Source organism: Pseudophryne corroboree, unplaced genomic scaffold (genome assembly GCF_028390025.1).
Source record: "Pseudophryne corroboree isolate aPseCor3 unplaced genomic scaffold, aPseCor3.hap2 scaffold_1168, whole genome shotgun sequence".
Lineage (NCBI taxonomy): Eukaryota > Metazoa > Chordata > Amphibia > Anura > Myobatrachidae > Pseudophryne > Pseudophryne corroboree.
In genome coordinates this window covers 22455-36084 of record NW_026967793.1, presented here as the reverse complement: position 1 = coordinate 36084, position 13630 = coordinate 22455, and the positions used below count along the sequence as shown (strand labels likewise).

At 48.6% G+C, this 13630-nt stretch overlaps 1 protein-coding gene across 2 annotated transcripts in view; it reads left to right on the top strand.

Annotated features, from left to right (window-relative positions):
* TFIP11 (tuftelin interacting protein 11) overlaps window positions 1–13276 on the top strand; it is a 129568-nt gene extending 116292 nt beyond the window's left edge. For both annotated transcript variants that reach the window (XM_063950689.1, XM_063950690.1), the window contains exons 10-13: window positions 9039–9282; window positions 10708–10850; window positions 12308–12473; window positions 12702–13276. In XM_063950689.1, coding sequence (XP_063806759.1) covers window positions 9039–9282; window positions 10708–10850; window positions 12308–12473; window positions 12702–13051 — 903 coding nt within the window. In that variant the 3' untranslated portion in view covers window positions 13052–13276. The remainder of the gene's footprint in view (window positions 1–9038; window positions 9283–10707; window positions 10851–12307; window positions 12474–12701) is intronic.
* The last annotated feature ends 354 nt before the right edge of the window (window positions 13277–13630 follow it).

Here is a 13630-nt window from a genome sequence, read left to right as displayed (position 1 = left end):
CCAGGAACGGTGGGGGGTCGACTCAAGATTTTCAGCAATCAATGGGCTCACTCACAAGTGGACCCGTGGGTCCTGCAGATAATATCTCAGGGTTACATGCTGGAGTTCGAAAGGTTTCCCCCTCGCCGGTTCCTAAAGTCGGCTTTACCAACGTCTCCCTCAGAAAGGACGTCGGTTTTGGAAGCCATTCACAAGCTGTATTCTCAGCAGGTGATAGTCAAGGTACCCCTCCTACAACAGGGAAAGGGGTATTATTCCACACTATTTGTGGTACCGAAGCCGGACGGTTCGGTAAGACCTATTCTAAATCTGAAATCCTTGAACCTGTACATACAGAAATTCAAGTTCAAGATGGAGTCACTCAGAGCAGTGATAGCGAATCTGGAAGACGGGGACTTCATGGTGTCCCTGGACATAAAGGATGCTTATCTGCATGTCCCAATTTACCCCTCACACCAAGGGTATCTCAGGTTCGTGATACAAGACTGTCATTATCAGTTTCAAACGATGCCGTTTGGTTTGTCTACGGCCCCTCGGGTCTTTACCAAGGTAATGACCGAAATGATGGTTCTTCTACGAAGAAAAGGCGTATTAATTATCCCTTACTTGGACGATCTCCTGATAAGGGCAAAGTCCAGAGAACAGCTGGAAGTCGGTGTAGCACTAACCCAGGTAGTGCTCCAGCAACACGGGTGGATTCTGAATCTTCCAAAATCTCAATTGACCCCGACAACTCGTCTGCTGTTCCTGGGAATGATTCTGGACACGGTTCAGAAAAAGGTGTTTCTCCCGGAGGAGAAAGCAAGGGAGTTATCCGAACTTGTCAGGAACCTCCTAAAACCAGGAACGGTGTCAGTACATCAATGCACAAGAGTCCTGGGAAAGATGGTGGCTTCGTACGAAGCGATTCCATTCGGCAGATTCCATGCACGGACATTTCAGTGGGATCTGCTGGACAAATGGTCCGGATCGCATCTGCACATGCATCAGCGGATAGCACTGTCACCAAGAACAAGGTTGTCTCTCCTGTGGTGGCTGCAGACTGCCCATCTGTTAGTGGGCCGCAGATTCGGCATACAGGACTGGGTCCTGGTGACTACGGATGCCAGCCTACGAGGTTGGGGAGCAGTCACAAAGGGAAGAAACTTCCAGGGCGTGTGGTCAAGCCTGGAGACGTCTCTTCACATAAATATACTGGAGCTAAGAGCGATCTACAATGCTCTAAGTCTGGCAAAACCGCTGCTTCAGGGTCAGCCGGTGTTGATCCAGTCCGACAACATCACGGCAGTCGCCCACGTAAACCGACAAGGCGGCACGAGAAGCAGGAGTGCAATGGCAGAAGCGGCAAGGATTCTGCGCTGGGCGGAGAATCATGTCATAGCACTGTCAGCAGTGTTCATCCCGGGAGTGGACAACTGGGAAGCAGATTTCCTCAGCAGACACGACCTTCACCCGGGAGAGTGGGGACTTCATCCAGAAGTTTTCCACATGATTGTGAACCGTTGGGAAAAACCAAAGGTAGACATGATGGCGTCTCGCCTCAACAAAAAATTGGACAGGTATTGCGCCAGGTCAAGAGACCCTCAGGCAATAGCTGTGGACGCTCTGGTAACACCGTGGGTGTACCAATCAGTGTATGTGTTCCCTCCTCTGCCTCTCATACCAAAGGTGCTGAGAATTATACGGAAAAGAGGAGTAAGAACGATACTGGTGGCTCCGGACTGGCCAAGGAGAACTTGGTATCCGGAACTTCAAGAGATGCTCACGGAGGATCCGTGGCCTCTACCTCTGAGAAGGGATCTGCTTCAGCAGGGACCTTGTATGTTCCAAGACTTACCGCGTCTGCGTTTGACGGCATGGCGGTTGAACGCCGGATTCTAAAAGAAAAGGGCATTCCAGAGGAAGTTATTCCTACCTTGATTAAGGCTAGGAAGGAAGTGACTGTACAACATTATCACCGCATTTGGCGAAAATATGTTGCGTGGTGTGAGGCCAAGAAGGCTCCAACGGAAGAATTTCAATTGGGTCGATTCTTACATTTCCTGCAAGCAGGATTGTCTATGGGCCTAAAATTGGGGTCTATTAAAGTTCAAATTTCGGCCTTATCAATTTTCTTCCAGAAGGAATTGGCGTCAGTGCCTGAAGTACAAACTTTTGTCAAAGGTGTACTACATATACAACCCCCAATAGTGCCTCCAGTGGCACCGTGGGATTTGAACGTGGTTCTAAATTTTCTCAAATCTCATTGGTTTGAGCCGTTAAAATCGGTAGAATTAAAATACCTTACATGGAAGGTAACCATGCTGTTGGCCCTGGCTTCTGCCAGGAGAGTTTCAGAGTTGGCAGCTTTGTCATACAAGAGCCCATATCTGATATTCCATTCGGACAGGGCAGAATTGAGGACGCGTCCTCAATTTCTCCCTAAGGTGGTTTCGGCATTTCACTTAAACCAGCCTATTGTGGTGCCTGCGGCTACTAGCGACTTGGAGGACTCCAAGTTACTGGACGTTGTCAGAGCATTAAAAATATATATTTCAAGGACAGCTGGAGTCAGAAAAACTGACTCGTTGTTTACATTGTATGCACCCAACAAGATGGGTGCTCCTGCGTCTAAACAGACGATTGCACGTTGGATCTGTAGCACAATCCAACTTGCACATTCTGTGGCAGGCGTGCCACAGCCTAAATCTGTAAAGGCCCACTCCACAAGGAAGGTGGGCTCATCTTGGGCGGCTGCCCGAGGAGTCTCGGCATTACAACTTTGCCGAGCAGCTACGTGGTCAGGGGAGAACACGTTTGTAAAATTTTACAAATTTGATACTCTGGCTACAGAGGACCTGGAGTTTTTTCATTCGGTGCTGCAGAGTCATCCGCACTCTCCCGCCCGTTTGGGAGCTTTGGTATAATCCCCATGGTCCTGACGGAGTCCCCAGCATCCACTAGGACGTTAGAGAAAATAAGAATTTACTTACCGATAATTCTATTTCTCATAGTCCGTAGTGGATGCTGGGCGCCCATCCCAAGTGCGGATTGTCTGCAATGCTTGTACATAGTTATTGTTACAAAATCGGGTTATTACTGTTGTTGTGAGCCATCTTTTCAGAGGCTACTTCGTTTTGTTATCATACTGTTAACTGGGTTCAGATCACAAGTTGTACGGTGTGATTGGTGTGGCTGGTATGAGTCTTACCCGGGATTCAAGATCCTTCCTTATTGTGTACGCTCGTCCGGGCACAGTACCTAACTGAGGCTTGGAGGAGGGTCATAGGGGGAGGAGCCAGTACACACCATGTGACCTAAAAAGGCTTTTTAGATGTGCCCTGTCTCCTGCGGAGCCCGCTATTCCCCATGGTCCTGACGGAGTCCCCAGCATCCACTACGGACTATGAGAAATAGAATTATCGGTAAGTAAATTCTTATTATCAGATGCAGTCCTTTCGGTCGCACAAGTCCAGAAGAGGTCGGGGATCCTCCTTCCTTGCCAGAGGTAAGGGCAGAGGCAAAAGAGCACCTGCTTCGGCAGGCGCCCAGGAACAAAAGTCCTCCCCGGCTACTCCAAAACCCACAGCATGATGCCGGGACTCCCCTGAGGGAGACCGCACCGGTGGGCGCACATCTTCGACTTTTCAGCCAGGCCTGGGTCACCTCAGACCTGAATCCCTGGGTGTTAGAAATAGTTTCCCAGGGTTACAAACTGGAATTCGAAGAGGTGCCCCCGCGCCGATTTTTCAAGTCGGCCCTACCAGTTTCCACATCGGAACGGGATGTAGTGTTAGCTGCAATTCAAACGCTGTGTATACAGCAAGTAATAATCAGGGTTCCCATGAACCAGCAAGGAAGAGGTTACTGCTCAACCCTCTTTGTGGTCCCGAAACCGGACGGTTCGGTCAGACCTATCTTGAATCTGAAATCTCTAAACCTGTACATAAAAAGATTCAAATTCAAAATGGAATCACTCAGAGCGATAATAGCCAACATGGAGGAGGGGGAGTTTATGGTGTCTCTGGACATAAAGGATGTGTACCTTCATGTCCCCATATATGCCCCCCATCAGGAATACCTGAGATTCGCTATACAGGATTGTCATTACCAATTTCAGACGTTGCCGTTTGGACTTTCCACGGCCCCGAGGATTTTCACCAAGATAATGGCGGAAATGATGGTGGTCCTGCGCAAGCATGGAGTCACAATTATGCCATACTTGGACGATCTCCTGATAAAAGCGAGATCAAGGGAGAAATTGCTGAGCAGTGTGGCGCTCTCTCTGAGAGTCCTCCAGCAACACGGTTTGATTCTGAATCTACCGAAGTCACAGTTGATTCCGACAACTCGACTACCGTTCCTAGGTATGATACTGGATACGGAACAAATGAAGGTCTTCCTTCCAATGGAGAAGGCCCAGGGCATCCAGAACATGGTCAGAGACCTGCTGAAACCGAAAAGGGTGTCTGTTCACCAGTGCACTCAAGTTTTGGGAAAGATGGTGGCGGCCTACGAGGCCATCCCATTCGGAAGGTTCCATGCAAGGACTATTCAATGGGACCTTCTGGACAAGTGGTCCGGGTCCCATCTACACTTACATCGAAAAATTACTCTGTCCCCAGGGGGGGGCCAGGGTGTCTCTCCTGTGGTGGTTGCAAAGTGCTCACCTACTGGAGGGTCGCAGATTTGGAATTTCAGGATTGGATCCTGGTTGCCACGGACGCGAGCCTCCGAGGATGGGGAGCGGTCACACAAGGAAGAAATTTTCAGGGACTTTGGTCAGACCAGGAGTCATGTCTACACATCAATGTGTTGGAACTCAGGGCCATATACAACTGTCTTCGACAAGCGGAGAGTCTTCTTCGAAACCTACCGGTTCTGATTCAGTCAGACAATGTCACAGCAGTGGCCCATGTGAACCGCCAAGGCGGGACAAGAAGCAGAGTCGCGATGGCGGAAGCCACCAGGATTCTTCGCTGGGCGGAAAATCACGTGAGCGCTCTGTCAGCTGTCTTCATTCCGGGAGTGGACAACTGGGAAGCAGACTTCCTCAGCAGACACGATCTCCATCCAGGAGAGTGGAGACTTCATCAAGAAGTCTTTGCAGACATAATACGTCTTTGGGGAACTCCTCAAATAGACATGATGACGTCACGCCTCAACAAAAAACTTCGGAGGTATTGTGCCAGGTCTCGGGACCCTCAGGCAGTAGCAGTAGACGCTCTGATAACACCGTGGATGTTCAAATTGGTCTACGTGTTTCCTCCTCTTCCTCTCCTCACAAAAGTGTTGAGGATTATAAGACGAAGAAGAGTACAGACGATGCTCGTTGTCCCAGACTGGCCTCGAAGGGCCTGGTACTCAGATCTACAAGAGATGCTCACAGGAGATCCCTGGCCTCTTCCGCTGAGGGAAGACCTGTTGCAACAGGGGCCCTGTGTATTTCAAGACTTACCGCGGTTACGTTTGACGGCATGGCGGTTGAACGCAGAATTCTAGCAAAAAAGGGGATTCCGGAAGAGGTCATCCCTACTTTAATAAAGGCTAGGAAGGAGGTGACGGTTAAGCATTATCACCGTATCTGTCGAAAGTATGTGTCTTGGTGTGAGACCAAGAATGCACCTACGGAAGATTTTCATCTGGGTCGTTTTCTCCACTTCCTATAAACAGGAGTGGATATGGGCCTGAAATTAGGCTCTGTTAAGGTTCAGATTTCGGCCCTCTCGATTTTCTTTCAGAACGAATTGGCTTCTCGTCCACACGTTTGTAAAGGGAGTGCTGCACATCCAGCCCCCTTTTGTGCCTCCAGTGGCACCATGGGACCTCAACGTGGTGTTGCAGTTCCTAAAATCACACTGGTTTAAACCGCTTAACAAGGTTGAGTTGAAATTTCTTACTTGGAAGGTGGTCATGTTGTTGGCCTTGGCATCGGCAAGGCGAGTATCAGAATTGGCGGCTTTGTCACACAAAAGCCCCTACTTGATTTTCCATGTGGATCGAGCTGAATTGAGGACACGTCCGCAATTTTTGCCTAAGGTGGTTTCTTCATTCCATGTGAAATAAACCTATTGTGGTGCCTGTGGCTACAAGGGACCTGGAGGATTCCAGATCCCTGGACGTAGTCAGGGCCTTAAAGATTTATGTAGCCAGGACGGCTAGAATTAGGAAAACAGAGGCCCTGTTTGTCCTGTATGCGGCCAATAAGATTGGCGCACCTGCTTCGAAGCAGACTATTGCTCGCTGGATCTGTAATACGATTCAGCATGCTCACTCTACGGTTGGATTGCCGGTACCAAATTCGGTTAAGGCCCATTCCACTAGGAAGGTGGGCTTTTCTTGGGCGGCTGCCCGAGGCGTCTCGGCATTACAACTTTGCCGAGCGGCGACTTGGTCGGGGTCAAACACTTTTGCTAAATTCTACAAGTTTGATACCCTGGCTGATGAGGACCTAGCGTTTGCTCAGTCGGTGCTGCAGAGTAATACGCACTCTCCCGCCCGATTGGATGCTTTGGTATAAACCCCATGGTCCTTACGGAGTCCCCAGCATCCTCTAGGACGTAAGAGAAAATAAGATTTTAAACATACCGGTAAATCTATTTCTCCTAGTCCGTAGAGGATGCTGGGCGCCCGTCCCAGTGCGGAAACTGTGCAAGACTTGTATATAGTTGTTGATTACATAAGGGTTATGTTACAGTTGGAATCGGTCTTGGACCGTTGCTGTTTTTGTTCATACAGTTAACTGGTTATGTATGATCCAGGTTACATGGTATGATTGGTGTGGGCTGGTATGAATCTTGCCCTTGGATTGCTAAATCCTGCCTTGTAGTGTCCATCTCCTCTGGGCACAGTTCTCTAACTGAGGTCTGGAGGAGGGGCATAGAGGGAGGAGCCAGTGCACACCCATAGTCAAAGTTCTTTTAGGTGCCCTATCTCCTGCGGAGCCCGTCTATTCCCCATGGTCCTTACGGAGTCCCCAGCATCCTCTACGGACTAGGAGAAATAGATTTACCGGTAGGTTTTAAAATCTTATTATTACCAGCAATTTATATAGTGCACACATATTCCGCAGCGCTTTATGTGTGAATTGTGACCACGGCTGATGCATTGGTCACACGTGTATATCCTCAATGGTCCACCCTATCCTTTCAGGAGCGTCCTCCAGCCCAATTTGCTTTTCTACAGGCCTTCCAGTAGATCCAGGGAAAGCAGAAGTACTGCTGGAGTCCATCCCCTCCCTACTGACTTCCAGGGTAATCATCCCTGTTGCCCCATCCCAGAGAGGCATGGGCTTCTATGGCAACTACTTCCTAGTCCAGAAGCTGGAAGGCTCGTTCCAACCTGAAGTTGCTCAACCGGTACCTCCAGCTTAGTTCCGTATGGAGTCTCTGTGCTCCATCATTCTGGCACTGGACCCGGGGACTTAATGGCCTTCCTAGATATCCAGGACACCTATTTACATATTCTCATCAGACTCCTTCACCAGCAATTCCTCAGGTTTGCAGTATGGGAGGAACACGCACAATTTTAGAATTCGCCATTTGTACTTTCCATGGCTCCATGTGTTTTCACTAAAGTCATTGCAGCACATTGACGATGCAGTGGGGCTAGATACTGCTTTATTTGCATGACCTACTCCTAGCTTAGTCACTGGATGTGCTAAGGGATTATAGCTGTCTCACAATAGACCTAGTCCAGTCTCACGGGTAGATCGCGTACCAGGGATTCGGGAGCTCTACAGTTGGATGCCCTGGCGGTTTGGTGGACCTTCTTACTCATGTACACTTTCCCTCTAATTTCAATGATTCTGTGCATTCTCCGAAAGTTAAAAGTTGGAAGACACCACCCTGATCCTTGTTGCTCCAGATTAGCTGTACAGAGCTTGGTATGCGGATCTTCTGTGTTTCTCCATCGATGCCCAGCTGTATCTTCCTCTCAGGCCGAATCTTCTGACTCAGGGCCCATTCTTCCATCCTGGTCTGTCATTCATACCATGCTCAATGCCCGGAAGCCTTCCATTGCCATGATTTATCATCTGGGTTGGAGAGCATACTGTGACTGGTGTTCGACTCAGTGCTTCAACCCCAGATCTTTTAAGTCTATCATGACTCTTGTATTTCTAACAGGGCAGTCTGGATCTGGGCCTCCGCCTTTCTTCCTTAAGGGTACATGTTTCAGCTCCTTCTTTTCTCTTCCAGATTGTACTTTTCTGCAGGCAGTTCTCCATGTGCAACCTCCGTTTGTTCCTCCAGTGGCTCCATGGAACTTCTCTTTTGGTTCTTTGGGCTCTCCAATTTGCCCCTCTTTGAATTGTTGTACACCGTGGACATTTGCTGGCTTACATGAAAGATTGTTCTCATCCTCGCCATCACATCATTCCGTATCTGACTTGAGCAGATTGTAGCGTCTCTCACCTTTTCTAAATTTTCACTTGGACTGAGCTGTCCTTAGGACACAAATGAGCAACTTTCCTAAGGTGGTATCCAGGTATCCCTGCAACCATGACATCATGGTTCCTTTCTTCCAGGTACCAGATTCATCTCCGGAGCAGGTCAGGACTCAGGACGCCCACCCTGTTGCACCTGGCTTGCCAGGGTTTTGCACTGCTACAGGTTTACCTTTTGTCTTCCACGTTGTGTTTTGATCTGAATGTGTGCCGGTCTTCCTTCCTGTTCCTCCACTACTTGTGCTTGTTAATGTAACTGGTTGTCTAATGGCTGGGCACGGGGTATAGGGGAGAAGGAGCCTGGACTGCTAGGAGAAGAAACTTGACCATTTGGTGTCCAGCTCACCACCATCAAAACCGGTGTAAATCCTATGTCCCCTATGATATTAAAAGGTAAAAACCTTAATCTCCTTATTTATTTCATAAGAAAATAGTGTCTAGCGATATATATTCCATTCATCCTGGGCTACTTGGAATAGTTTCCTAAATTTGCTGTGTATGTGATAGCCTGTAGCATTGGATGGCTTTTATGAAGTTTTCCATTGGTATCACATTGGTTCCCTGTTGTACACGTGTATCACTGGTGGTGACTATATGGCAATTCTGTACTCAGGTGGAGAACTGGAACCCTCTGACAGACACAGTACCAATCCACTCCTGGATCCACCCCTGGCTGCCGCTGATGCAGTCCCGGCTAGAGCCGCTCTTCTCTCCGATCAGGAACAAGTTAGCCAACGCCCTTCAGAAGTGGCACCCCAGCGACTCCTCCGCCAAGCTGATATTGCAACCCTGGAAAGAGGTCTTCACACCTGGGTCGTGGGAAGCGTTCATGGTGAAAAACATTGTGCCCAAGCTAGGTGAGATAGTGTCACATATTACTTTCCTTCATTCTATATTCTAATGAGAAGAGACACTGCCCAGTCTTCATAAGGAGAAGTGTAAGCGATAAACCTTTATATACTTCATACTACTTGTTGTCTGTTCCAATTACTTGCCAATTTCTGAGGAAATACCAGTCTGTCTTTCAAACATGATTACCCGGTAGGTGGACAGGCATTGTGCATGATAACCCGATAGGTGGTCAGGCATTGTGCATGATAACCCGGTAGGTGGACAGGCATTGTGCATAATAACCCGGTAGGTGGTCAGGCATTGTGCATGATAACCCAGTAGGTCAGGCATTGTGCATAATAACCCGGTAGGTGGTCAGGCATTGTGCCTGATAACCCAGTAGGTCAGGCATTGTGCATAATAACCCAGTAGGTAAGGCATTGTACATGATAACTCGGTAGGTCAGGCATTGTACGTGATAACCCGGTAGGTCAGGCATTGTACGTGATAACCCGGTAGGTCAGGCACTGGACATGAGAACCCAGTAGGTCAGTACCTGGAAGTGATAACCCCGTAGGTCAGGCATTGTACGTGATAACCCGTAGGTCAGTCATTGTACGTGATAACCCGGTAGGTCAGGCACTGGAAGTGATAACTCGGTAGGTCAGGCACTGGACGTGATAACCCGGTGGATCAGGCATTGTGTGTGATAACCCGGTAGGTCAGGATCTGAGCGTGATAACCCCGTAGGTCAGGCACTGTACGTGATAACCCCGTAGGTCAGGCACTGGACATGAGAACCCGGTAGGTCAGGCACTGGACATGATAACCCGGTAGGTCAGGCATTGTACGTGATAACCCAGTAGGTCAGGCACTGGACATGATAACCCGGTAGGTCAGGCATTGTACGTGATAACCCGGTAGGTCAGGCATTGTGCATGATAACCCGGTAGGCCAGGCATTGTGCGTGATAACCCGGTAGGCCAGACATTGTGCGTGATAACCCGGTAGGCCAGGCATTGTGCGTGATAACCCGGTAGGTCAGTCACTGGACGTGATAACTCGGTAGGTCAGGCATTGTACGTGATAACCCGGTAGGTCAGGCATTGTACGTGATAACCCGGTAGGTCAGGCACTGGACGTGATAACTCGGTAGGTCAGGCACTGGACGTGATAACCCGGTAGGTCAGGCATTGTGCGTGATAACCCGATAGGCTAGGCATTGTACGTGATAACCCGGTAGGCCAGGCATTGTACGTGATAACCCGGTAGGTCAGGCATTATACGTGATAACCCGGTAGGCCAGGCATTGTACGTGATAACCCGGTAGGCCAGGCATTGTACGTGATAACCCGGTAGGCCAGGCATTGTGCGTGATAACCCGGTAGGTCAGGCATTGCTAGAAAACGAGACCCTGAGACTGCGTAACATTAATTGTATCTGTCTCTCAGGTATGTGTGTCGGGGAGTTTGCCATTAATCCGCACCAGCAGCACATGGATGTGTTCCATTGGGTGATGGATTGGGAGGGGATGGTCTCTCTCTCCAGCCTCGTAGGACTTCTGGAGAAACACTTCTTTCCCAAGTGGCTGCAGGTAAGTGGATTACAAACTGGGCTCACGCTGCGCAAATTCTTATTCTGGCTGAGCTGTAAAGAGAGCTAATAAGCAATACGTTTCTTACAGCTAATCTTGACGTCTCCTCCTTCAATAAAAAATGGATTATGGAAACATCTAACTCCTTTTAGAATAATCTGCCCCATGACTCTGATACCCCCCTATTTATTCATGTTGTGTAAGTCTCTCTGTCCCACTGCTGCGTGTTCCCCCTGATGGGGAATGTACATGAACCCTTTGCTGCTGCGGCTTCTGTCCCATCACATTCCAGCGTCAATGTCTGCAATGTATTTGTACAGAACCCGCATCTTTATACCTTGCCATCAGGAGACCGAGGTTCAGAATATGAAATTACATTGTTTATATCTTCTCCTAACAAGACCTATCATTGTATAAAGTAGACAACCTACCGCGTCATATGCGGAACCTCTCTGTTTATCAGGGATTAGAGGAACCCCCCCTTCTCTCCCTGGATTTCATTTACTGCAGTATAGCATGTTACTATCACCTGATGATAATTACTAAGGGGACTCTCTCCTCTTTCTAACAGGGATGCCCCGGAGTCTGTGCTGGGATTGGGAAGATAAAGTAGTTTTAGTGCCCCCCCAGTCAGACAGTACTGTGACATTGTACATTGGTCTACAACCCTATATTCACTGTATACTACCCACAATGATCATCTGTAACTCCCTGGATGAGCGACTGCAGAAGTAACGATGACTTCTTACTGCTCAGGAGAGAATAGAGAGCGCGCTCTACCTGGGAAGACTCTGCAGGTTACATTGAATTGTCTGCACTTAATGTCTCAGGCTGTTTTCATGAACGTGTTGCACCTAATTCTGCTCCCTCAGTACTCACTGATTGTCATTATCTGCGTTAAAGCACTACAGTCAAAAAGGAGTTTTCTTTTAAGAAAGTTCCCTCTCTGAGTAATAGTTCTGTGGGGATCCTTACTTCTCCAGCATATCCAGGAAGGAAATGTGAAACTCCCAGGAGATCACTGGTCCTGTGACCCTGCAAGACCTCCGCTATACACATAATATAGATTACAGTGGAGAACATGGCAGTCTTCTCTGTAGACTCTTCTACATTTAGACTAATTATTGGCCAACCATATTATTATCTATCTAGCAGCAGAATACTCTGCATGGCTGGACCATAGTTCCGCAGTCTTCTGATGATTGGGCTTGGCGTGATAGTGGCTCTCTATACCAAGCTTGAGTAATAAATTCCTGTAGTGTACACTGCTGCTAACACTAGTTTATCATTTGAGGGAGTCGGGGGAATTGGGATGTGAGATGGACTATCACAACCATTTGGCAGCATTCACTGAGTAACTTCTGAATGACGTTCCTGACTGAACCTGTTCTGCTCTTTCAGGTTCACTTTTGCGATTTCTTCTTAGAGTTAGGTCTCACTGTGAATCATGTTTTCAGGTGTTGTGCTCCTGGCTCAGCAACAATCCTAACTACGAGGAGATCACCAAGTGGTACCTGGGCTGGAAGTCCATGTTCTCTGACCAGGTATTGGCCCACCCAGGAATCAAGGACCGCTTTAATGAGGCGCTGGACATCATGAACAGAGCGGTTTCCTCTAATGTTGGTGAGTACAGACATGGACGTATTGTGTGTGTGTGGTGAACCCATGGTCACCCTCACTCACCTGCACAGTTCTCCAGGTGGTAATGAGTAGAGGAGCAGCGGTGGCTGCAGCAAGTAGTCCCTCGCTCTGTGATAGAGAGAGACTTCATGTATATTACTGGAAGTGCAATCCATTTATTTTCATCTGTGTATTGCTCAATATAAATTCATGTCTTTGTCCGTATCACAGGTGCGTATATGCAACCCGGCGCCCGGGAAAGTATAGCCTACCTGACGCAGACAGAGAGGAGGAAGGACTTCCAGTATGAAGCCATGCAGGAGCGGCGTGATGCGGAGAGCATCGCGCAAAGAGGCATTGGCGTCTCTGCGGTGCCCATGAACTTCAAGGACCTAATCCAGTCCAAAGCGGAGGAACACAACATTGTCTTCATGCCCCTGATTGGCAAACGGCATGAAGGAAAACAACTCTACAACTTCAACCGCATTGTCATCTATATAGACAGAGGTGTTGTGTACGTGCAGGGTGAGAAGACTTGGGTGCCAACTTCTTTGCAGAGCCTTATAGACATGGCCAAATAGATGTTGGTTTGTTGGGGTCCTTAGTGACATTGTACTCCAACCACCAGGACCACAGGAATTGTGTACTAGCCACAGTGCTGAGACTGTCACCGCCTGGAAATACTTGTTCTACATTGTCTTATCTGCTCCATTAAGAGACGATGGCATTGCAGGCCGAATGCAGTAGAGGCCTCATTCTACGTAAAGACTCCATTTTGTATAAATAAATGTGCAGGGTTTCTAAGATTTGTCTGCTCTTACTGTCTCGGGTCGTTTTCATTAACGTGCTGCACCTAATTCTTCTCCCTCGGCGCTCACTGATGGTCAGTTTCTACGTATACGGACTTTCCCTCCCCAGGGAGCAGTTTTTGTGAGGGGTCCTAACATCCTTGTTTCTCAGTGGGAGATGTGAAGCCTCTGTGTAAAGATGCGTACTGACTGGATCGCCGCGCCACCGGACCACTTCCGTCCCGTTCTCTGGTGATGTGTGAATTTGTGCTCCACTCCGCCAGCCAATGATAGGGATGCAGAAGGGACGCGTTCCACAAGGGCTGCAGGTCTCTGTACCGTTGTACGATTACCGATGAAGGATCAAGATAT